This window comes from Trichoderma asperellum, chromosome 6 (assembly GCF_020647865.1).
Source record: "Trichoderma asperellum chromosome 6, complete sequence".
NCBI lineage: Eukaryota > Fungi > Ascomycota > Sordariomycetes > Hypocreales > Hypocreaceae > Trichoderma > Trichoderma asperellum.
The window spans coordinates 545,704-572,680 of record NC_089420.1 but is presented as its reverse complement, the minus strand read 5'-3'; the positions used below and the strand labels follow the sequence as shown (position 1 = coordinate 572,680).

The window sequence follows — 26,977 nt, the reverse complement described above, 5'->3', positions numbered from 1 at the left end:
TTACGTATATACATGCATACACAAAGATATTTCAAATCAGCAACAACATCTCGTAACAATTAACATTTGAGTGGTTCTAATCGTTTATTATTTATAAGTGGAAGATACTCATATGGCAGCTTACGGCTTTATTGCTTGAAGACAATTCTAGAAAAGCGACACAGAGTTCAATAAAGACAACAAACAAATAATGCTCAACGTCATTGACGTTAAAGAAGAAATAGATTATTGGGATAAGTGAGATTAAAAAGTGGCAAAAAAAGAAGAGCCTCTTAGAGGCATGGCGGATCTCTCCCGCCGGGAATTGAACCCGGGTCTCAAGCGTGACAAGCTTGCATACTGACCACTATACTACGGAAGATGTACCAGGCGTTGCAGCGCCTGTTGTAGCGGATCACGTAAGCCTAGTAAATTAAAAGTGTATATAAGCTGTACATCGAGAAACTGACTATTCTCAAGCTTGCGTTACGATGATTCGTTCTCGATAGCACTGCACAGAGTATCTTCAAGTACTGATGACGTGATGAAAAATAGCATCTTCTTTCATTCATGTTTCGGAAGTACATAGTATAAATCTACCTATAATGAAACAAGCCGATACAAGAAAAAGCTTAGACATGCTATGGTATCCCGACATCGTCTCACAAATAACCTCCCCTGACTTAATGAATTCGTTTAATGGCACCGTCCGTCACATTTCCCAGTTCTTTCACGGATGAGGCAATAAACCCAATGCTTCTCAAGTACTGCACGTTCTTTTTAACCGCCTCGTGCCACTGCTTATGCTTCGAGGGCTCTGTAGCCAACTCCTTTGCTGATCTTGGCGCACCGAGAGCCCCCAAAAATTGTTGAACCGGCCAAAGAGGATGTTTATCTCCTATTTCGTTCATAGCAGCTAGTGCAGAGTCTTTCCATTCTTCCCAAGATACGGCTTTGCACTTTACATGCAGTTCCTGGTTCACCAGCTCCCAAAACACCGGCGTAGGCATGCCGCCAGTGACATGGATAAACGGGCAAATGGGGCCCTCTTCTAAGACCTGATTCAGCACAATTGATGCAACACTACTGACATCCGCAAGGTACATCCAGTTTTCCGTAGGCTCAACTGGATAAGCGTGGATGGCGGCGGCTCCTGAAACAACACGCCAAATCAAGTCATCCACATTGGCAACTCCATTATTCTGTGCTCCAATAATGCGGCCGGGTTTGACAATCGAAAGCCGATTTTGCTTGGCAGGGAGGCTCTTCAAAGCGTTTTGGATAACACTTTCGCAAACAAATTTGGTCTGCACGTAGCCGTTTAATTGTCCAAGCTGTGCGGCAACGGCTGCTTGATCGTCTTCAGGATCTGTTTTCAGACCACCAGACACAAAAACGAATCTGGGATGCGCTGGAGATGCGGCTGAGATGTTGAGCAGTTCAACAGTTGAGTTAACATTAGCTGCTCCGAGCTTATCATAATCCGCATTCCAGTTAACCACAGCTCCGTTATGAACAATGGCGTCGATGTTGCTATGCGTCTTACACGTTCCTGACAATCTCTCCCACTGGTGGGCGTTGAGCCCCAACCGCGGTTTTCCCAAGTCACCAACCCAAACTTGAATCTTCTTTGCATCGTTCTTGCGCCACCATTTGGCTGTCTGGGCTACTGCCCTGATTCGTTCTAGTCCATGCTGTGGTGAGTTGCACCGAACGAGTACGATAACTGATTCTACATATATGTTGCGTAGTAGCTGTCGGAGGAGTTCTGTTCCTAAGAAGCCCGTGGCGCCTGTGAGGAAGACTGTTGATTTATCGGATAGTTTTACAATTGGCCGATTGACCAGGTTTTTCAGCGTAGAAGCTGAGATGCTCTTGGTAATCGACTGTATCCTCTCCACTAGATATGCCTCTGATCCCTCATCAGAAGCATCCCCCTCACCGCTTTCAATAAACTTGGCCATACTGCTGATTGTTGTATGTTTGCTGTTAAGAATGGAGAGTCCCAAACTCACACCGTACTCACTTAGAATAGACTTGGCAAGAGTGACGATACGAATGGAATCGCCACCCAACTGGTAAAAATTGTCGTCGACGCTAATAGTTTCTGCAGGCAGATTTAGTACATACGCCCATTGGGATCGTATCCATATTTCCATATCATTAGTACAATCGCGGAAGATTGTTCGTTGGCCAGATAAGTACTGCGCGAGTTCACCGGTGGGAAGTTGGGCAGCCGCCTGCAACAGCAGTTTGCGATCAAGCTTGCCGGCACTGTTTCGAGGCATTTGGGAAACAGGTATGATATATGATGGTAGCATGTGTTGGGGCAAGACATAGCTCATATTTGCCCAAAGCTGAGAGAATAAATCTTCCATATGATCACCCTTGACCTGGAATTCAATATTCTCTTTCACCGCGTCACCATTTGTTTCACTCCTGAAGGTAACAAATGCCGCCAATGACTCTTTGTTGATAATGTCAACCGCGACATGTTCGATTTTCTTCTCCAGTTTCTTCACCTGGTATTCAATCTCTCCAACCTCTATCCGTTGACCACGAACCTTAATTTGTTTATCTTTCCTACCGAGATATTCCAGCGTTCCATCCTCAATGTACCTCACCAAATCTCCTGTTCTGTAAAATCGACGAAACTTCGTATATTCCACAGGCAACCATTTCGCATCTTCTAAGAAGGAGTATTTCGTTTTTTCTTCATCCGAAAAGTATCCTCGTGCCAAAGCGGGGCCTTGAACCAAAAGCTCTCCCACGCAGCCGACTGGCGCAAGTTTTTGGTAGTTTTCGGAATCCACAACCCAGCAATGGTGAGCAAATCCACGACCTATGGTAGTGACAGAATCGGCCGAAGATGTATAAACATGCGCAGAAGACGAAATGCAAGCCTCGGCAGGGCCGTACGCATTGCGCAAGTCCAGCCGTCCGTACCATGTTTGTAGGATGTCCTTTGAAGCAGCCTCCCCACCGAGAATCAGTGTCTTGAGTGAAGGGACTGAGTCAGGTGCCAATGTCTTTACTACTGTTGGCGTCAACAGCGTGATATTCACACAGGCATCAGTTATAAACTTTGCGATATGGTGCATTCTCTCTGTCTCAGTAGGCACACAGACAGTGCCGCCTGCTGTCAAAGCGGCGAATATTTCTGTAATGCAAGCGTCGAAGACGTAGTTTGCAAATTGGAACCAGCGAGAGTTCTCGTCAGTATTGAATGCGCTATGCTCGCCAATTAGAGACGTGCAGATACCCTGGTGCTCGACGATAACACCTTTAGGTTGGCCTGTAGATCCCGATGTGAAAAGCATATAAGCCGCATTTGTTGGTTTAGCCACATCAAGTATTGTCGTCTCTTTGATCTTGTACAGTTCTGAGATCATACTTGACGACAGCACAATGATATTTTTCGTCATGTTCATACATTCCTTGGCAATAGATGGAGATACAATAAGAACTTGAGCTCCAACGGTGTTGACCAATGCTTGGCGACGAGCGCTAGGATGTCTTGGGTCCAGGGGCACAAAGGCACCGCCCGCTTTAAGTATACCGAGCATAGCAACAATAGCCCAAACAGATTTTTCAAGACAAATAGGCACAAATACATCTGACCCAACACCCTTTTCTCGCAAGACAACGGCCAGTTGTGAAGAAAGAAGATCGAGCTTCGCATAGGTCATAGAGCCCTCAGTAGAGTAAATTGCCTCATGTTTCGGTCGACGCCTAGCTTGGCTTGAGACAAGACTATGAAGGCAGTCATCAACTGGTTCAAGGTCGGCTGAGTTCCACCTGACTGCTTGTTGCATATCCCATGGACCTGCAACAGAGACACTGCTTAGAGGCTGTTCTCCCTGAGAGAGCAGCTGTTGAATAACATGGTTGAATTGCTCAGAAAGCGCCACTGCTTGGGGTTTAGATAAACAAGCTGTGTTGTACATGAGTACAATCTCTACTTTGTTGTCGAATAGTAGAGCTTGGACCACGAGAGGATAGTTGATGAAGTTTTGAATTCTACCCTCGATTGCTTCATCGGAGCTCTCATCAACTAAAATTGCACCCGAATCGCTGCTTCCCTGAGTAAAAAATCCAGCGGGTTGGATGACGAGCAAGCTAGAAAAGTTACAAGCGTCTTTGGCATTCTTGCTAAGGGAAGAGATATTCTGGAGACCGAATTGCTCATATGCAACCATATCAGTACTCTGTGCTTGAATGTTGCGCAGATATTCTGATACTGTCTGATTCCTATTGATCTGAACACGAACCGGCACTGTTGCTAACATTACTCCAGGCATAGAATCAGCGCCAATGAGAGCTGCATTGCGGCCGGAAACACTGGCGCCAAAGCACACATCATCGGTATCGGAATAGCGACCAAGTATGATAGCCCACGCGGCCCTAATCACTGACGCTTTGGTGACCGAAGTTCTAGCAAGGTTGGAGAATGCTATCTTCTTGCTGACATAGCGGGTAACTCCACTAACAGCTGTGACCTCGCTGGTACTGGCTGGGAACGAAGCACGCTTAGCTTCACGGAGTTGTCCAAGCCAGTAAGCCCTGGTGATATCAAATTGGAGGTCCATGGTATGTTTAACAAAACGTGCATACTGGGCTAGAGGCGGAGGCTCATTTCCTCGGTAGATAGCATCCAATGTGCCCATGATGCAGCTCATTGACCAGCCATCAAAAATACTGTGATGCATGGCGAGGCAGAAATAATGGCTTCCGTCATGCTGAACTAAGGCGTATCGAACAAGGCTAGATCCATATCCCATCTTGATTTCAGACATCATACGGCAATATGTAGGGAAGCCAATGCCATCTGTAGATTCCCATTCGTGACAATCTTGTAGAATTACTTGGATGGCCGTATTATTAACAAGCGCAATTCTCGTCCGTAAGTTGCTACAAATTGTCATAGTCTTGTCCCAGGCGACCTTGAATCGGCCTATATCGACATGGCCCGGAAGTCTATATGTATTCTTCGCCACATAGGATCCTAGCTGTTTGATAGACAAAGCCATAATGCCTTGCTGTAGCTGGGTGCATGGATAAGCGTCTTCAATGGATTTGGTGTCTGTTAAGCTGCACAGATTCGATACTTCTGCTAATAAAACATCTAGTTTGGCATGCGACAAAAGGGCAAATGGCTCAAGATCAGTGACTTTGCTTAGCTCTTGGCCACTTGCTAAGGCGGATAGCACCGAAATTTCAGAGTCCGCAAATATGTCAGCCACTGTTAGGCTGATACCGGCCTTCTGAGCTAGATTTACCAGTTGGATCGCGGTGATAGAGTCACCACCAATCTCTAAGAACCTATCGTGTCGACCAATCTCCCCAGTGCTAGTTTTGAGAACAATCTCTGACAGCTCGCACAATTTGCGCTCCATTTCAGTTACTGGCCCCGCCTTTTTTTGTCGTCTTGTAGAATAGTCAGCGATCTTTTCAGTTGATAAACTAGCCGCTATATTCAAAAGTAGCTTGCGATCGACTTTTAATGAACTGACGAAAGGCATACGTTTGAGAGGCAAGATCAGCTTCGGCATCATATAAGGCGGGAGACGAGCCTTCAAATAAGTCCCTACTGACACTAATGATGATCGAACGGAATCGTCGAGTGGTAAGAAGATATTGTCTCCAGTCTTTTCGTCCGTAAAGCTAATAAAGGCAGTCAAAGTAGCGCCCGATTTGTGATGAAGAACATCAACAGCAACGTGATTGATATTCGGAAGCGATCGCTTCAAGTGATACTCAACTTCACCAAGCTCAATTCGTTGACCACGCAGCTTCACTTGCAGGTCTTTTCTCTCGATATATTCTATGAGACCGTCGGGAGTATATTTGACTAAGTCCCCGGTGAAATAAAACCTCTGGGGCCCGCCTATAAGTGAAGGCGGTAGGCAGTCAACAGCTTCTGAGAAAGCTGCTTTTGTTTTTTCGGAGTCCTTAAAATAGCCAGCGGACAACACATGGCCTTGGATTACAAGTTCACCAACACATCCAATCGGAGTAAGTCGACGGCGATCTTCAGAATCAACAATCCAAACGGCACTATTAAAGCCTTGCCCTATAATCTTGCCGGAGACGCTACTTGACCGTACCTCATGAGTCAGTGCTACGACGCAGGACTCTGTTGGGCCATAAATATTAAAGAGCCGCACTGCGCCGCACCACGTCTCGAATATGTCCTTAGTGACAAGTTCACCACCAACCGTTAGTGTTTTTATAGTGGGAACAGAGGATGGTTTAATTGTTCTCGCGAAAGATGGAGTGAGGAACATGTGATTGCATTGTGCTTTTCCAATAAAACCAGGCACATCCTGAAGCCTCTCAGAATTGGAAGGAATGCAAACCGTGCCACCGTTTATCAAAGGAACAAAAATTTCGTATAGCATGGCGTCAAATACGTATCCAGCAAATTGGAATGTTCTTGTTGATAAATCTACACCAATAGCTTGGCCCAAGCCTGTCATGCTTGTACTGAACGCGAAATGCTGAATAACCACGCCCTTGGGCTTACCAGTAGATCCAGAGGTGAAGATGATATAAGCAGGATCACTTATGGATTGCTTGATAGCTGGATAATCCGCTGTTACCATTTCAGTAGCCTCAAGGGCAGAAATAAATGATGGCGACATTTCCACAATATTTTTGACAAGACCATGGCATGATGACATAGATGCTGAGGAAACTACCATTATTTCAGCCCCTATCTCCTGAATCAAAGCCTCCAGGCGGACGCGCGGGTGAGACGAATCCAACGGAACGAAAGCTGCTCCAGACTTGAGTATTCCAAGCATTGTAACCACTGCCCATACGGACTTGTCAAAACAAAAAGGAATAAATGTTCCTGGGCCCGCATTAAGAAGGCGAAGATTATTAGCCAACAAGGTGGAAAAGCGATCTAGATCTTTGTATGTCATAGATGTTTCGGAAGAAAACAGTGCTTCTTTCGTCGGATTGCGTTGCACTTGAGTAGAGAATAAATTGTGAATATATGCATCGACTACTCCAATTTTCTGCTTATTGTATCCAATAGCTTGTTCAAGATCCCAAGAGCTCGACAGAGATATCTCTTCCAAAGGCGTCTCATCTAACGTGAGTAGCTGCTCCACAACATGTTTGAACTGGTTAAGTAGAGCAGATAATTGGTGCTTAGCTAGACTATTAGAGTCATAAACGAGCAACAAGTCGACTTCATCTCCAAAGATGTAACACTGGGCTATCAATGGATAGTTAAAGAAACTATCCATTACATCATCTAGATTTTCACTCGTAGGAACTGGCTCTAGGATAGAAGTTTCATTTTTGTCAATTATCAGACCCATTTGCTTTGCTGGCTGCACAATCATCAAACTGGAGAAGTTGCAGGCTAATTTGGTGTGCTCGTCAATTTTGGAAATGTTCTGGATTCCAAACTGCTCGTAGGGCACCATTTTTGATGCTTGAGACTGGATATCCTCCAAGAACTGTTTTATAGAACTCTTGCGATCAAGTTTAACTCTTACTGGCACCGTGGCCGTCACAAGACCTGGTATAGCGGCCAGGCCAGGGACTGATGCGTTACGGCCAGAGACAACGGAGCCGAAGCAGACATCATCTGTATCACTATAACGCGCGAGAATGATAGACCAAGCGGCTCGTAATATGGTGGCTTTGGTGATTGCAGAATTCTCTGCACGTGGGACATAAATCCTTTGCTCCAACGTTGCAGTAGCTTGTTTGGCATTTGAAGTGATTTGGTGTAGGGGAAACATGGCCGGCTTCGCCTCATTGAGTTGAGTTTTCCAATAGTTAACAGAATCATCATTGCTTATTCCATTGACGTACTTCACAAATTTTGAGTACGGTAATAGCTTAGGTAGATCCATTCCTTCATAAGCTGCATGCAATGTCTGAAATATTAGCGACAAGCTCCAGCCATCAAAGATTGCGTGGTGCATATTAAGCGCAAAATAGTGCTTGCCACTATCTTCAAACAAACAGTATTGGCAGAGTGCTGTATTATAACCAACTTCGATGTTCTTACAAGCAGCTCTATATGCGTCAAGAGTGCTGTTGACAGTTTCCCATGTTGTGTTTGCCTTGAGCTGAATTTGAATGGGGACGTTATTTACGAGAACTATCCTTGTGCGCAGATTGCTACAGCTAGCAATAGTTCGTTCCCAAGCAGATTTGAATCGCTGAATGTCCACGTCAGATGGGATCTTGGTAATATTTATGGTTAGATAAGACCCTTTTTGTTTCGCGGCAATGGCCATAAGGCCCTCTTGAAGCTTTGTGCACGGGAAAGCATCTTCAATAACATCATAATCTTCGAGGCCATATTCGCTGCGACGGCTGGGATCAGTAACCAAGGTCTTCATAGATTGGCTTAACAGCCCAAAAGGCTCAGTAGTGTCTTCCAATCCGTCTTCTATGCCACGAACATCACGCGCGACTAATGCCAGGTGGCTAAGGCGCGAGTTCTCAAAAATTTGATTGATTTGAAGATGGATACCAGCTTCCCGTGCCAATGAGACAAGCTGAATGGCGCCGATTGAATCTCCTCCAATACGTAAGAAGCTATCATTTCGGCTAATCGTATTAATAGGAATATTCAAAATAGTCGCCCAAAGCTTTTGCAAACGAGCCTCCATTGAAGTTTCAGGACCTCTCCTTGGAGCGCCATCCGCGAGAGCAAATTGACTCCACTGATGCTGAGAGAAGTCACCAATCATTTTTCGAAGCTTGGTCTTGTCCAACTTAGCAGAAGATATGAGAGGAAGATAATTCAGGGGAATGAAGAGCGTCGGGATCATATGGCGAGGGAGGACCAGAGTCAAAGCTTCCACTAACTCGCTGAGCATCTTACGCAAATCGTCTGTGATACCCATAAGGAGGCCGTTTTCATTCTGATTAAGCATCTGATGGGGTGTCTTAGTATCATCTGTAAAGCAAATATATACGACAAGATGAGTGGCAGATTCATTTGTGAAGACGTCAACAGAGACTTGGCGCGCAGAGCTTATAGCTCTACGAACCTGATGCTCAATCTCACCCAGCTCAACACGCAAACCTCTGATCTTAACTTGAGAATCTTTTCGACCCACATAATGAAGATTGCCGTCCTGGCTAAAGTAACCCAGGTCGCCAGTTTTGTAAAACCGGTCCCAGTCTTTTAACGTGTGATCTGGCGCCCACTCGGGGAGATCAGATAGTATTGATGCTGAAGTTTTGTCGGGATCAGAGAGATATTCACGTAGCAAAGCAGGTCCTTGGACAACAATCTCGCCTTCGCAGCCAATTGGTGCTGTCCGATGAGGGTTATCAGCATCTGTCACCCAAACATAAGAGCCTACTGGCCGACCAATGGTCGAAACCTGTTCCGTTGAAGATTTCCATTCATGAATAGAGCTGAAAACACATGTTTCGGCTGGACCCCAGGCATTAATCAATCTCACCTTACCAAACCATCTATCCAACACTTCTTGTGGGAAGGCTTCGCCAACGAGGAGCAGAAGCTTCAATCCAGCAAAATCTTCTGGTTTCAGTGTTCGTGTGAATGATGGAGTTAAGTATGCCCACGTTACTTTTGCAGAACGGACGAACTCATCGAGGGCCCCATTTAATCTCATGTCATCTGAAGGAATACAGACGCAAGCACCATGCATAAGAGGTGCCATGATCTCACCAACAGAAACATCGAAAACGAACGAAGAAAATTGAAGCATTCTTACGTCGTCAGTGAGTTTTAGTCGCTTGCTAATATCTGTTTGGCTCGTACAGAGAGCCTTATGCTCCATGATAATGCCCTTGGGGGATCCAGTGCTTCCGGAAGTAAATAATATGTAGGCTGCATCTTCTGGCGTCACACAAACGCGCGGCAGGTTGCTGGCAGCGCTTTGCTGGAGCCTTTTATCAAGCTCTGGGCCTACTTCAACAACTCGTTTTGTCAACTGCCTACATAGTTTCATTTGAGAAGGAGAAGATAACGTTAACGAAGAGCCGGTCTGCTTAGCAACCGTATGTAGCCGCTGAATAGGATGCGTTGGATCAAGTGGTGCCCATGTGGCGCCAGCCTTGTTGACGGCAAGAATAGCTACGACATACCACATGGACTTTTCGAAACAAATGTGGATAATATCTCCGACGCAAACATTGAACTTTTGAAGAAGATGTAAAGCCAATCTGTCAGTGGCTTGTTCGAGTTCAGCATATGTGAGTTGGCCATCCCAAGCATAAATGGCGGGCGCACTTGATGACATTTTAGCTCGATGTGAGATGAGTGTATGGATACAGCAGTCTATGATTTCCGGCTTGCTGTCATTGAGCTTCAGAGAAAGTTGTATATCTTGAGCGCTGGTGACCGATATCTCGTCAAGCGTTAGCCTCTGCCGCAAGACTAGCTGCTCGACAACACCATCAAATTGATGTATCAGACCTTCTATCTGAGATTGGGAGATAGCAGCTGTGTCATATATAGTCACAAATTCCACACGATCGCTATATATGTGTCCCTGAATGACTAGCGGATAGGTGTAGTAGTTCTGAACCAGAGTTTCCTGAGCATCTAGTCCAGTATCCGCGATGGCCATGACGCTGACCATTTCGCTATCATCGGTAAACTGCTGCATCGGCTGAATCAACAGCAAACTAGAAAAATCACAAGCTACCTTGGCTTCAGGGCTCAATCTAGAGATGTTTTGTAAACCGAATTGTTCATAAGGCATCATTTCGGTGGCTTGGCGCTGGACGATTTGAAGGAAGTCCAATACCTGTTGTTTGGGATCAATACGGACCCGGATAGGTACAGTAGCAACTGTTGGCCCGGCCACGTTGAGTAATCCATCGACAGAGGCTTGACGGCCCGATATTGTAGCGCCAAAGCAAACATCATCAGAACTACAGTATTTTGCTAGAACGATCGCCCAAGCTGCGCGCAGAATCGTTGCTTTCGTGATTATAGAGCTGGACAAAGCGGGAAAATTGAGAATCGAGCTTGTCGTTCCAGTATGTAAGATTTTGGAACCTGGTCTCGATGCTGGGAAAGCAGAATGTTTGGCATTTGCAAGTTCCTTGGTCCAGTAAGCACGAGCCTCGGATTCTTTCATATCTTCCAAGTGCCGGATGAAATTAGAATAAGGCAGCGGAATAAAGGGAGGACGGTCTTGATAAGCTTGATAGAATGTTTGTAACAGAAGCGGGACCGTCCATCCATCGTGAATCGCATGATGAATTGTCCACAGGAAGTAACTATTTCCGTCATCGTCTTTTGTAATCGTAAACTGTGATAACTGTGAATCATAAGACATTCGAAGCGCTTTTGTCTTTTCTACAGCAGTCTTCAAGCTGCTGCTGCTCTCATCCCACAGGTGGTCATTCTTAACCACGACTTGAACACAACTTCCATCAAAGAGCACAACACGTGTCCGAAGTATACCGCAAAGGTCAATTGTTTCTTCCCATGCGCTTCTAAAACGATCGATGTCTACATGGTCGGAGAGTTTGTAGACATATTTTGCAGTATATGAGCCTGGGTATATCAAGCTCAGAGCCATTAGACCCTCCTGCAGTTTCGTGCAGGGATAAGCGTCCTCAACAATCTTATTACCGGATAATTGAAGTTGGGCTGCCAGAGATTTTCCAATTGCCCATTTCCGTGTGGCCTTATCAACTTGATCAAACGGCAACAGCTCAGAAATATTATCCTCTATACAGTCTACCTCTTTTGCGGCCGCGGCGACAGCCAGCAAACGAGGATCGTCGAAAATATCCTTGGCATGAAGTTCAATGCCATCAGCACGAGCAGTATTAACCAAGTGAATTGCCGCAATAGAATCACCACCAAGTGACAAGAAGCTATCATCACGACCTATTGACCCTATGGGAATGTTGAGAATTTCAGCCCAGATTTTTTGCAATAGGGATTCCATAGGCGTTTCGGGAGCGCGTTTTTTAGACCGTACAAGGGAGTATAACGCAAGATTATCCTGGGATAATTTGGCCGTTGCTTGACGAAGCTTTTTGCGATCAAGTTTAGTGGAAGTGATGACAGGCATATAACTACACGGTATAAAGAGACTTGGTATCATATATCGTGGAAGAGCGACATTTAGCTCACCAACTGTGGTTATCAAGCATGTCTGTAATTCTTCATCAATCGGAAGGAATATTCCATCATCTCCATCGATGTCGCATGTTCTATTTTCGCTACTTAAGCAGAAATAGGCCACCAAATTCGTTCCTTGTTCAGTTTTAAACACGTCAACTGCAACTTGCTGTGCCTGTGGAAGAGCAATTTGGAGATGATGTTCAACTTCACTGAGCTCAACACGAAGGCCTCTGATCTTGATTTGGGTATCTTTACGAGCTGAAAACTCAATGGTGCCATCTGGGTTATAGAAGCCTAGATCCCCCGATTTATAAAACCGGCTATAATGTAGCAAATGCTGATGAGGAGCCCAGCTAGGAAGAGACATCAATATTGTTGCTTTTGTTCGATCTTCATCAGCAAAATATTCTCGCAACAGCGTTGGGCCTTGGATAATAATTTCACCAGTGGCGCCTATTGGAGCCAGTTTCGAGGGGTCATCAGCATCTACAATCCAACATAAACCACCGACAGGCTTGCCAACGGTTAAAGATGACTCGTGAATAGAAGTCCACTCATGAAGCGTACTGAAAACGCATGTCTCCGCGGGCCCCCAGCCATTGACTAAACGAACTTTACCGAACCAAGTGTTTAGAACGTCTCGCGGAACAGCCTCGCCAGCCAGTAAAACAAGTTCAAGGCTAGGTACATCAGCCGGTTTAATGGTCCGAATAAACGATGGGGTGAAGAAGGCCCAGTTTATACCGGTCTCACGAATATAGTCCGGCAACCCGTTCATTCTCGCATGCTCGGAAGGTATGCAAACGCAGGCACCCGTGATCAGAGGCGCAATTATTTCGCCAATAGACAGGTCAAATACATGGGATGCGAACTGCAGGATCTTGACTTCCGCCGTCATCCTCAATCTCTTTGCAATAGCAGATTGACTGGTAGAGACGGCACCATGCTGCATCACAAATCCTTTTGGTATTCCCGTACTACCCGATGTAAACAGCATGTACACAGCATCTCGAGGCGAAACCTTTGTTTTGGGACCATCTTTATCCAAGTCTCTAAAAGTCTCAGCCAACTTCTTATCGAAGGATGCAGTAACTTCGATAATGGTGGGTAAGAAACTTTCACAGATAGCCTTGTTAACTGGTGAGGTTAACGCAATTGCTGCTTTGGTCTGTGAGACAATTTTGGCGAGCCGCTGTGGAGGATGTGAAGGGTCAAGGGGAACCCAGGTAGCTCCAGCTTTATTGATTGCCAAAATGGATACCATATACCAAGCTGTCTTTTCAAAACAGACATAAATAAAGTCTCCCGTCTTGACGCCATATTCATTGACCATATAATGCGCCAATCGATTGGCAGACTGGTTGTATTCTGCATAAGTAAAACGGCCGTCCCACGCATCGACTGCAAGGGCACTTGGGCGAATAATGGCTTGCTTTTCGATAAGAGTATGAACACATGAGTCAATAATATCAGGCATTTCGGGATTTAGCTTAGCTGCCCGTTGAACATCCCAATCAGAGGCTATAGATATATCTCTGATAGTCATGCCTGTTTGAGAAGCGAGCTGTTGAGCAACATGTTCGAATTGATGCGACAATGCGATTAACCCCTGTTCCATCAATATTTGCGAGTTGTATATAAGTACAAGTTCAATTTGACTCTCATGTAAATGGCCCTGGATGACCAATGGATAACTGAAGTAGTTCTCAAAGGTTTCTGCGTGTTTACCTTCTTCAGAAGCCACCATGATATTCTCATTGCCATCTCCAAGTAGCGACTGCATGGGCTGGACGACTAAGAGACTCGAAAAGTCACAAGCATCTTTGGCATCATTACTGATTTTTGCAATATTCTGGGTACCAAATTGTTCATATGGAACCATGTCGGTAGCATGGTTTTGAACGTAACGCAAAAAGTCCGCAACAGATTTCTTAGGGTCAGAACGAAGTCGTACCGGTACAGTTGCAATAATCGGTCCTATCATTTCCACAAGGCCATTCACCGCAGCTTGCCTTCCTGAGATGGTTGCGCCAAAGCATACATCATCCGTTTCGCAGTACCGAGCAAGAACAAGAGCCCAAGTTGCCCTCAATACTGTTGCCATCGTAATACCAGAACTAGCGATGTTCGGTACTTCGATTATCCTATTTAGTATACGCGTGTTACTAGCATTTGCCGGGCTAGAAGATGAAACTGCTTTTGTAGGGGGGAATGAGGCACGTTTACCTCCTTGTAATTGTGCCTCCCAGTATTCAACAGCCGCATCATAGTCCAATTCCAAAGTATACTGAATAAATCTAGTATAAGGCTGAGATATAACGTTGCTATGACCATGGTAAAAGCTCTGCAGCATGTTTAGAATATTCCTTACAGACCAGCCATCAAAGATGGCATGATGCATCGTCAAGATGAAGTAGGACTTTTGTGAAGCCTCTTCTGTAAGAACAGCATATTGGCTTAGACGTGAACCATGATTCATTCGCACTTTTTTGAGATCGAATAAATACGTTTCCAATGATTTCCCGCTGGTATTATCCCACTGTATGTCCTCATTGATGACTATTTGGAAGGACAAGCCACCCAACTGGACAATACGAGTTCTCAGACTACCAACAACCTCGACAGTATGCTCCCAAGCATCTTTAAACCTTGAAATATCTGTACTATCGGAAAGGCGATAAATGAACTTGGCGATATATGAGCCTGGCTGTTTTATGGCGAGCGCCATTAGGCCTTCCTGCATTTTCGAGCAGGGATAGGCATCCTCGATTTGCTTATCACTAGAAATCCCCAGAAGGTTTTTGGTGGAGCTATTTAAAACGAGGCTCAAGTATTCTCGTTCTATCAAGCTAAATGGAGGAATAATGGCTTCTTCTATATCATCATCTTCCATTGAATAAGCTTTAGAGGCCACTGAGACCAGTCTCGGATCGTCAAAAATGTCACTAACGGTCAGGGAAATGCCATGATTTTGAGCATGAGACACAAGCCGAATAGCAGCAACAGAATCACCACCGATTCCTAGAAAATTCGTGTCACGGAAAATCTCTTGTGAAGGAATATGAAGGATTTCGCCCCACATCTGCTGAAGACGGCGTTCCATATCAGTCTGTGGCAATTCTTTGATCCTTTCCCCATCCTCCAGTGTATACTGGTTCAGCTCTTGTCGATCAAGCTGCTTGGTCAATCCAAGTAGCATCTTTCGATCCAATTTTCCAGAAGTAGCGAGTGGCATAGCACTGCAAGTTATGAAAAACGCTGGCATCATATACGTCGGCAGCGCAGAGTTTAGACGCTCACGAAGCGTATGAAGCAAAACTTTCAAGTCTTCTGTGAAGGGTTGAATGAGATCATCGGGAACAGGCGTGCCGGCTGCAATAGTATCATTATTGAAGCAAAGAAACGCAGCTAAACCGGTAGAAATATCCGTTTTCAGGACATCAACAGCAACTTGACAAATTCCATCGAGTTTTGTGTGAATATGGTGTTCAATGTCTCCCAGCTCGATACGCAGCCCACGGATTTTAACTTGCATGTCTTTCCGGCTGTGGTATTGGATAGAGCCATCTGGGTTATACATGGCCAGATCTCCAGTTTTGTAACATCGTCTCCAGTACGGTGAATCCTGGTACGGTGCCCATTCCGGAGCTTGCATAGTTGATAAAGCAGTCTTTTTCTCATCTGCCAGGTATTCTCGGAGTAAATTAGGGCCTTGAATGATTACTTCACCCAAGGTTCCGATAGGAGCCAGTATATTGGGATTATTTGCATCGACGATCCAGCAAAATCCGCCGACCGATTGCCCAACCGTCAACTGTGATTCTTCCCGCGATTTCCACTCGTGGATAGCTCCATAGACGCAAGACTCCGTAGGGCCCCAGCCATTTAACAGACGAATCTTTCCAAACCACAGTTCGAAAACATCACGTCCCACCGCTTCGCCTACCAGCATCAGCATCTGGAGGCATGGTACGCTCTCAGGCTGTATTGTGCGGGCAAATGAAGGGGTCAACATAGCCCAGGTCACTTGCGCGTCACAGATATACTGAGTCAGACAATTCATCTGAGTATCCCATGACGGAATACACACACAGGCACCCGTTAGAAGAGGCGAGATAATCTCCCCGACAGAGGCGTCAAAGGCATAGGAAGCAAATTGCAGCATCCGTACCCCTGGACAATGACCGATTCTTTTACTGGCCGCCATTTGAGCGCTGGAAAGAGCCGAGTGTTCGATTATAACACCTTTTGGAGTGCCAGTGCTTCCAGACGTGAAGAGGATATAAGCAACGTGTTGAGGCGTCACATTACCATCTGGCTTATGCTCATATCGACCTTCCTTCATCAGCCGAGTATCCAATTTTGCTGATACTTCAAGTACGTTTTCAACCAATCTGGAGCATCTCGATACGTTCGATGGCGATGCCAAGGCAAGGGAAGATCCGGTTTGTGCGACAACCTGTTTGTGGCGTTGAAGTGGATGGGCAGGATCAAGAGGCGACCATGCTGCTCCAGTCTTGCTGATAGCAAGGGTAGCCACTACATACCAGGCCGACTTTTCGAAGCAAACGTGTATTATATCCCCGATTTGAACCTTATGGGAGGTGACTAGATGGTTCGCTAACCTATCGGCAGCAGCAATGAGCTCTTTGTAAGTAAGCTCAGCATCCCAAGCCGATACAGCAGGCAAGTTCGGATACTTAGCCGCAGCTCGGTCAATAAGAGTATGAATACATTCCTCTACAATTTCTGGAGGTTGCCCGTTGGCGGCAAGAGCGTATTTGAAATCCGAATCTCCCGCAACATTTACATCCGTGAGCTTTCGTTCATCGGGTGTAACCAGTTGCTGAATCACATTCTCGAATTGGAACGAGAGGACTCTTATCTGAGATTCCGCCAAAAGGGTAGTGTCGTAAATGAAGACGAGCTTTACTGATTCCTCGCCGATAAAGCAGTGGAGAATTAAAGGGTAGGTAAAATAGTTCTGTAGCATCTCTTCCGTAAATTTCTCGCTAGAGTTCAAAGCCTCGAGGATCGAATCAGGACCATCGCCTCCAGAAGGCTGCACAACCATCAAGCTCGAAAAGTCGCAAGCTTCTTTGATCTGTGGGCTTAACTTGGTGATATTTTGGAGACCAAATTGCTCATATGCCACCATTTCGGATCCCTGAATTTGAACTCTCTCAAGGAAATTGCTTAATGTTACATCAGAGCTCAATCGAATTCTGACAGGCACTGTTGCGATCGTCACTCCGGGCATCGACTCAAGCCCGGGGATAGAGGCAGTCCGTCCAGATACTGTTGTTCCAAAGCAGACGTCATCGCTATCACAATATTTTGCAAGAATTATAGCCCAAGCAGCTCTCATAACTGTAGCCTTCGTGATGGTACTACGCGAGGGGGAGAACTTCATAGTGCTGGTCAAAACATTGGTTCTCTTTTCCTCAGTGATAGCTTGGCGTCTTGACACCCGAGGGGGGAACAAAGCTGGCTTCGCATCTTGTAGCTGATTAAGCCAATACTTATTGGCAGCCTTGACGTCCATATCCATAAAATATTTCACAAACTTCCGCATAGAAACCAGGGTCGGCGGCGCTTCATTTCTCAGTAGCGCAGTCAGTGTATTGATGATGATACCGAGGGTCCATCCGTCGAAAATTGCATGGTGAATCGTCCAAAAGAAATACGCTTCGCCGTTTTCCGTTTCTAAAATACTATAGTGCGAAAGCCGCGACCCATAGCCCATTCTCACATTCTGTGAGCGTGACACATACGATTCAGCATCAGTGGCGGAAGCTTCTTCCCATGAGACATCATGATCCAACACGACTTGGACGCAAACATCTTCAATTATCAGAATTCTTGTCCGCAAATTGTCGCATAAACTAATCGTCCTTTCCCATGCTGCCTTGAATATTGCTATATCGAAGTATGCAGGAATCTTGTAAGCATTCTTAGCTATATAGGAACCAGGTTTGGTAACAGTTAGAGCCATTAGACCTTCCTGAAGTGCACTGCAAGGATAAATATCTTGAATGGCTTGAGTGTCTGATAGCTTGCACTGGTGTCGAATAGTCTTTGTAATTGCGTCTGTTTTCTCAAAAGGAAGCAGACTGAATGGCGCCAGCTCAACTTCTCTTTCAACATTTCCAGCAGCTGCAGCTACAACGGCCATGGACGACAGTTTTGAGTCAGCAAATACGGCATCTACAGGCAACTTAATGCCGTACTGGTTCGCTAAAGAAGAAAGTCGAATTGCCGACAGTGAGTCGCCGCCAATTTCGAAAAAGGGGTCATTTTTGCCAATCATTTCAACGTCAATCTTTAACACCTTAGCCCATAGACGCTGCAACTTGACTTCCATCTCGGTTGTTGGGGCGACTCTATCCTTCTCTGACAAAGAATAAACCGTAAGTTGTTCTGTTTTCCAGTCTTTAATCAGTCCCAGGAGCCTTCCACGGTCTAGCTTCAACGCCGCATTAAACGGCATCTCACGAAGGGGGATAACCAAACTAGGAACCATATAGCCCGGCAGCTCGTGTCTCAGCTTGCCAAGGAGAGCTGTAAGCTGTTCGCGCATTGATTGCTCTAATGGAATAATGATATTTTCTGATGGATATATATCATTATCTTTGTAAGATATAAATGCAATTATAGAATCTCCAATGTCCCTTCGAAGGATTTCCGCGGCAGCATAAGCAACTTCCGGCATCAGTTGCTTGATAGTGGCCTCGATCTCACCAAGCTCGATACGATGACCGCGAAGCTTGACTTGCTTGTCTTTACGCCCCAAATATTCCATCGAACCACCAGCCAAGTATCTAACTAGATCGCCAGTCAAGTAAAACCGGGACGGCTCGGATGGAGCACCTCCTATCTCTGACAAAAAGACTTGGCTTGTTTTCTCTGGCTCATTCATATACCCACGGCCAACAGTATGGCCTTGGATCACAAGCTCGCCCACACAGCCAATAGGCGCAAGTTTATGGTGATTTCCTGGTTCAATAACCCAGCAAGCGCTATTGTATGGCCGTCCAATCATCGTGGGACTATCACTCAAGATATAGTCATGAGCTGTACAGCAGACAGTAATTTCTGTAGGCCCGTACAAATTCACCAGGCGCACATGATCGCACCACGCATCCAAGGTATCACGAGCAGCCGCCTCGCCAACAAGCATCATTGCTTTAAGATCAGGGACTTCGATCGGAGACATGGTCCGTAGAAATGAGGGCGTGAGAAAAGCTATATTTACCTTCGCCTGTCTGACAAACTCAGGAATGCCCTGCAAGCGTTCTTTCTCCGAGGGAATACAAACGGTGCCGCCGAAGACAAGAGTGCCTAAAATTTCGGCTACACTAATATCGAAGGTGAACGCTGAAAATTGCAGAGACCTAGAGTTGTTGCTGAGTTTTGCCGCTTTTCCAAATCCTTGGATGCTAGTGCAAACAGCAGCATGCTCAATAACAGTACCTTTGGGCTTTCCCGTGGAGCCGGATGTGAACAATACATAGGCGGCGTTACTGGGCGAGGATCTTTTTGTTGGACCAACAGCAGTTTTCAACGGTGCGGACAACTTAGTTATTGTTGAACGTGATAAAACGAAGACATTCTCCGTTAAATTGTCGCAGGTCGCAGATGTCGATGGAGACACTATTACGATGCTAGCACCTACATCTGCAACAATCATTTTCCTTCGATTTACTGGATGCGAAGGATCAAGAGGGAGATAGACTCCACCAGCTTTCATAATTGCCAGCATGGCAACAACAGCCCAGACAGACTTTTCCATACAGAAGGGAACGACAACTTCTGGACCTACTCCAAATGATAGGAGATGTGTCGCCAGAGCATCTGAGAGGCTGTCAAGATCAGCATATGTCAAAGGTTCTTCTGAGGAGAAAAGTGCCTCGTGTTCTGGTGTTAGTCTAGCTTGAGCGGAGATCAAGTCGTGAACACAACAGTCTACCCGCTGAATAGGCGGATTCCAGTCTGCGGCCTGTTTGGCATCCCAGGATCCAGCAACAGAAATAGAACTCAGGGGTCTATCTTTTTGCTCACAGAGTTGCTGGATAACGTTATCAAGATGAAGAGATAATGCTTGAACTCTCCATTCTTGTAAGATGCTTGCATTGTAAATGAGCTCCAACGTCGCGCCATGGTCGTGCAGCTGACATTGAACTATTAACGGGTAGCTAAAATAATTCTGTAGAGTCTTTGTGAATATCTCACTCCCAGAGCTGACAGGCGTCAGAAGAGATCCACCGGCAGCATCTACTTGCATCGGTTGCAACGTCAAGAGACTGGTGAAGTTGCAGGCTTGTTTAGCCTCTTCGTTCAACTTCAATATTTCTTGCAAACCAAACTGTTCGTACGGAATCATATCATTCGTAAGGCTTTGAACCATCTGCAGAAATGAGCCAATTGCCATCTCGCGATCCATCCGCACCCGAACAGGAACAGTGGCCACCACCAAGCCCGGGATGGATTCTAAATCTTGGACGTCAGCATTGCGCCCAGAGGATACTGTGCCAAAACAAATATCATCACTATCACAGTACCGGCCGAGTACAATTGCCCACGCAGCCCGTAAGACGGATGCTTTTGTGATGGAACGATTCGTTAGTAAAGGAAATCGAACCGTGTGAGTTAATACGCGGGTAGCTTTAATGTCCGACTGGCGTGCAAGCTCCAGAGCAGGTGGGAAAGAAGCTTGTTGCGCGCCCTGAAGCTGAGCACTCCAATACTTCGCTGCGGCATCTCGATCCAATCCCATTGTATAGTTGACAAAGTCGGCATAAGGTCTGATTGTCGGCACAGTTGCCTCGCGATATAATGCACACAGAGCACCAAAGATAAGGGGCAAGCTCCAACCATCGAAGATACAATGATGAGCGCTGAAGACGAAATAGAGGCCACTCTCGGCTTCTTGGATAAGGGCATATCGGCATAATCGTGTACCATGGCCCATCTCTAACATTTCAGGCCGCTGAATATACGTTTCAACGCTCAATCCTTCAGTTGAATCCCATTCTTCATATCCGTTGATAACAACCTGAATGGCAGCATCACCAAAAGGCACGATTCGTGTTCGCAGATTAGAACATAGCGAGAGAGTTTTCTCCCAAGCCGACCGAAATTTGGCGATATCAATATCATCAGACAGCCGATACACCTGTCTGGCGATATAAGATCCAGATTGCGTCATTGAGAGTGCTAGAAGACCCTGTTGAAGCGAAGTGCATGGAAATGCGTCTTCAACGATGGCTTGTTCCGGCAGATTATATTTCGATCGCAGAGTTTTTGTAAGATCAGTGACACGAAGAGAGCCTCCCAATAGACTGAACGGTGGTATTTCAGCTGGCTTCTCGCGGTATGCATGGGCTACGACCGTTTTCGAAGCGACTACCCTCAGTCGCGGGTCATCGAAGATATCTTTCACCGTCAGACACAGGCCAGCTTTACGAGCAGCAGCAACCAGATGGATAGCAGTCAGAGAGTCGCCGCCAATCTGAAGAAAGCTGTCATCGCATCCGATCAAGTCTGTTGCAATTTTCAGTGTCTCCGACCAGAGATTTTGCATGCGGAGTTCTATTTCAGTCTCCGGCTTTCTCTTGTCTCTCGCGCTGAGTGAGTATTGAATCAATTCGTCTTGGTTCATCCTTTGGGTGAAATTGCGCAGCAACTTCCTGTCTAGCTTCAACGATGTATTCGCGGGCGTGTAGCGACATGGGATAAACAGAGTGGGAATCATATACTGCGGCAATAAAGTATTGAGCTCGTCTACCATTACCGAAACTTTCTCCCTTAGTTCCTCTGTGAGTTGCAGGAACATGTCGTTGCTCTCCTTTCCCAGCTCACTGGCAGCACGCCTCTCCTTTGACAAAGAGAAATAAGCCACCAACTGAGAGTTGGCGTCACTTTTGAGGATATCAACGATAACCACGGAAACACCAATCAAAGTCGCTCGAATGTGATGCTCAATTTCTCCTAATTCAACACGGAAACCTTTAATTTTTACCTGCGTGTCCTTGCGACTGACAAATTCCATGGTGCCATCGGAATTATAGTACGCCAGGTCGCCTGATTTATAAAACCGATTCCAATACGTGGATTCACGATGGGGCGCCCAGTCCGGCAGCGCAGTAATGATTGCCTCGCTTGTCTTTTTTGGATCATTCAGATACTCTCGCAAAATGGTAGGTCCTTGAATGACAATTTCGCCAACAACTCCAATAGGCGCCAGCTGCTGCGGATCCGAAGGGTCAACAATCCAGCAATAACCTCCAAGTTGGCGTCCTATGTTGAGATTAGACTCATCTGCAGACTTGAACTCGTGCATGCTACTAAAAACACAGGTCTCTGCAGGCCCCCAGCCAGTGATCAATCTTAGGCCGCCTCTTTCAACCCACATTTGGAAAACATCGCTCTCAAAAGTCTCTCCTGTTATCAGCAACACTTCCAAACTTGGAACTTCTGATGGATCAAACGTTCTCGCAAACGACGGCGTAAAAGAGGCCCAATTAACTTTCGAGTCGCTAATAAAATGAGTTATGCCGTCCAAGCGATAGCTACTTGAGGGTACGCAACAACAAGCTCCTGTGATCAATGGCTGAACGATCTCAAAGACTGAGAGATCAAAAACGTATGAAGCGAATTGCAGCATTCTGGCTTGAGGTGTTATGCCAAGCCTCTTCCCAATTGCCTTCTGACTCGTACATAGAGGCCCGTGTTCCATTACAAAGCCTTTCGGGGTGCCAGTGCTTCCAGACGTAAACAGTACGTAGGCAGCATTTCGCGGAGATACATCCACATTCGGACCACGCGTACTACACTCGGCTAATCTATTGTCCAAATCCGAGCACACCTGAAGAACTGAACATACTAGGTTGTTACATAACTTCGAGCAAGTTGGTGAAGCCAGCGCCAGTTTTGCCTTTGTCTGCGAAACTATTTGCTTCAGTCGCTGCTGAGGATGAGAAGGGTCAAGAGGAACCCATGCTGCTCCAGCTTTGTTGATTGCAAGTATCGCAATGAGGTACCAGGCCGATTTTTCAAAACACACGTGAACCAAGTCCTCTTTCTGGACATTGTACTCGTTCACCAGATGGTGAGCTAGCCTATTCGACGCCCTGCTAAGATCACGATACGTGAAAGTGCCGTCCCATGCGCAAATTGCAACACTACTAGGTCGCCTTAACGCTTGGTTCTCAACCATTTGGTGGAAGCAGAGGTCCACAATCTCAGGCTCTTCACTATTAAATCTCTTTGCAAGTTTCAAGTCCCAATCTCCTGCCAGAGTAATTGCAGAAAGCGGACGATTCAGTGGTCGAAGAAGCTGCTGCACCACATGGTCAAAGTGGTGGAATAGTGCTTCAATTATACCCTCATTCATCGAATTAGAATCATATGTGATGCGCAAGTCGACATGGCCATTCTCTACAAAAGTTTCCAAGACAAGAGGATAGTTGAAATAATTCTGCATGGAGGCGTCAGACAACTCCTGTTCTACAGAACTGCCACGGAGCAGTATCGCGTTCTCAGTCTTGGAATCAGCTGTGGACGATAATGATCTCGAAGGCTGAATGACAAACAGACTCGAGAAATTACACGCATCCCTTGCATCGTCACTGAGCCTTGCAATATTCTGCAACCCATATTGCTCGAACTCAACCATTTCAGACGCCTGCGTCTGGATATCTTGTAAGAATTTGGTAACAGACTCGTCGCGCATCAGGCGGACTCGAATAGGCGCCGTAGCAATGATAAATCCAGCCATCTGATTGATTCCAGGGACAGGGGCTTGTCTCCCAGAAACAGTAGTACCAAAGCAAACATCATCTGTATCGCAGTACCGAGCCAAAACAATGGCCCAGGCAGCTCGCAATATCGTTGCTTTTGTAATAGAAATTTCGGCCGTATGTGGAAACGGAATCTCCTTTGCCACAACACGACCAGCAATGCCATATTTCGAATTTAAAACCCGAGGGAAATTGGCTCGACGCGCGTCCTGCAGCTGTTTCTTCCAAAAGCTGCTCGCAGCATCTTGGTCAATGGACTGAGTATACTTGATAAAGCCTGAATACGGCCGCAAAGCACTTGCCTCTTGGCCATAGTATAGCTGATACAATATATCAAGTGTGAGGCGAGCACTTAATCCGTCAAAAATTGCGTGGTGTATGATCCAGACGAAATAAGACTTCCCATCCGCATTGCAAACCAATGCGTATCGACACAGGCGCGATCCATATGTCATTGTGATTCTTTTAGCCTTAGATGCAAAGGAATCCATTGTCTCGCCAGCTGTTTCCTCCCAGGCAGTATCACCCTCGATCACTGCCTGGATCGTCTGGCCATTCACTGGCAGAACTCTGGTGCGTAGGTTATCGCAGCGTTCTACCGTCTTTTGCCATGCTAATTTAAATCGTGAAACATCAACATGGTTTGGCAGTTCATATATCTGCCTTGTCATGTACGATCCAGGCTGCTTCTCTGCCAGGGCCATGATACCGGCCTGGAGCGCCGTGCAGGGGAACGCATCCCGAATGAGACTGTCATCAGGCAGTTCGCACTTGGCTCGAATTTCGCCCAGTATTGTATCAATTTCTGTAGTTTCCAATAGGGCCAAAGGCTCAACGTCGTATGCCACATGGTTGATCTCACCCAAGGTCGCCATGGCGGCCATGTTGGCAAGCACTGGATTGCTAACTATCGTAGCAGCTGTGAGTCCAATTCCATACTTCTCAGCCAATGTAACAAGCTCAATAGCAATAATCGAATCTCCTCCAAGGCTCAAAAAGCTGTCTTTCCTGCCGATATCCTGAGGCTCAGTATTGAGAACTCGGCTCCAGAGTTCTCGGAGAACAAGCTCTGTTTCTTGTGTGGGGATATCGGTTTCATAAGCTGGATGAGAATTGGCGCGTACTGCTTCTGCGGCCAGGCGAGCTCTCTTCTCTTTCGGCGAAAGGTCAGATTCCGTCGATTCCCAAGTATTCAATAGTCGATAGAGGGTTCTCTCATCCACTTGGCCAGTAGCGGTGGTGGGGAGCTCGTCAAGAACAATCCACTTTTTGGGGATAGGAAAGCTTCCATTCGCGTCATAATCTTTCATCTTTCGAAGCAATTTACGCGCCCTCTTGATTACGGCAGATGCGTCTACCTGCTCGTGGCCGTCTACTTCTTTGGTCAGAGAAATAGCCACGGTCCACTGGGGCTCATCGCATGGTGAGGCTAGATTCAAAATCTTTGCCTGTCTGAGAGCTTCGTCTTTCAGAAGTTCTCTCTCCATCTTATGTCGCATCTCAAGACCTTCGGTGGCCATGATTTCGTATTGTGTGTATATGGTCGTCGTTTATTGATACGTTTTGCTTAAGCTGAGGGAATATACATCGAGAGCCTTTGAATAGCTTGCTGTTGTAGCTGTTGCAATTACAGTCACTGCTGAGAAGAAGTGAGGAAAATGAGAATTATTTTAAGCAAGACCCTTGAGACAAGCATCCTACGGGAAGGGTAGCATTGCTGGATCATAACTCCTACAGCATTGCCCAAAGGGATGGCATTCTCTTCCTAAATACAGCAAGCCACATAAATAAGAGCATCAACGTCTTCCAAGAGAGACATTATAGTGGATATTTTGACCACCCGCCTGCAGTTAACGTTGCTAGATGTTTCACATTGTGTTGGCCTTGTGTGTTCCATCCTTTCCAACGCGTTGTACTAACTTTTAGCGTGGCCTTGAAGAGCATATCAAAATTCAAAGACTGAAACATTCCTAAATGGTTGAAATATGCCTTAATAACCGGCAGCATATCAACTCTCGTATCGAGGCTCGAGGCTGCTGCTATATCGTGACTGTTTTCACACTCAAGCCCTGTATGACGCGTTTGTGGGCGTGGAATGCGCGGGGACCATCATCTGCATCCCTTTTTTCGTTTACTATATGTAGTTTTGTATTCGACAAACCAGGGCGTTGACAACTGCCGCTTTGAAGAAGTGTGGCTTAGACTGCTGTCCATCAAATATGCAAGGGAGGACTCCTTGGGTTCTAGGTGAGAAGGATCTCCGGCTGGCGACATATATTCAGGAAATTTAGGTATCAGGTTAAATTTCGAAAAGTTGTGTTATTTGAGGAGTTAAACCAAGACATATGGAACAATACATGTGTTGGTTGGCTCTTTGTTAGGATATTAGATTGTATCATGTTGCCGATATACTTCTCACGTCAAGTTTTATGCACTCTCACGCTTATAGACTGGGCAACTCGAAAAATACATTTCGCACAGAACTCAAAATATCGTACTCAAGTTGTCTCAGAACGACATGCACCACGAGGACAACTCGTAGATGGGTGTCTTGATTGCAACGGCGGCTTAATTGCAGAAGGCTGTTACATCGCTCAGCCACTCTGACGTTTTGAATGCTCTACTATATGATAAGTGATACCAAGTACACCATGGATTGAGCGTTATTCAATTAGATGCCATTCTATATTGGGTAACAATTCTGTTGATGTTTATCTAAATTGGACAGCAGCAAAGAACAAGGGCTACGTGCGATGCATAACCGAAATGGCTTAGTAAGATCGCCTGCCTACAGAGCAAGATGTGCGCCCTACCCTAGAAACAGTGAAATTGTGAAGCATTGGAGGCGGAAATCGATACAGATAATACGTACTGCTTTAAATGAGCATGTGCCTTAGAGAGCTAATAGGGAGGAGAAAGGGGTAGTTGGCGTCATAATTCGTTGAGTAAATGTACGGAGGTTTAACTCGATGCCCAATAAGGCCACTTACAAACGTCAGTACGTATGACTTCAGTGCCCAGCTTGGTATGATGCTGTTGCTAGATTCAGCTCTTCTCTATTTCCCTATCAAGTCGCCGAATGATCAATTGTGTTTTT

At 45.9% G+C, this 26,977-nt stretch overlaps 1 protein-coding gene and 1 non-coding gene across 2 annotated transcripts; both read right to left on the bottom strand.

The window, feature by feature from the left end:
* Window positions 1-289: 289 nt before the first annotated feature.
* Window positions 290-361, bottom strand: TrAFT101_009645. Its single transcript has one exon. It is a non-coding gene; the product is annotated as a tRNA-Asp (tRNA).
* Window positions 362-523: 162 nt separating this feature from the next.
* Window positions 524-26,338, bottom strand: TrAFT101_009644 (NRPS). Its single transcript, XM_024910969.2, has one exon. The coding sequence runs from the start codon at window positions 25,398-25,400 to the stop codon at window positions 663-665; it is 24,738 nt and encodes an 8,245-aa protein (XP_024761418.1). The 5' UTR covers window positions 25,401-26,338; the 3' UTR covers window positions 524-662.
* Between the last annotated feature and the right edge of the window lie 639 nt (window positions 26,339-26,977).

Coding starts and splice junctions, on each gene's coding strand:
- TrAFT101_009644 (XM_024910969.2), bottom strand. CDS start 25,400: ATGGCCACCGAAGGTCTTGAGATGCGACATAAGATGGAGAGAGAACTT.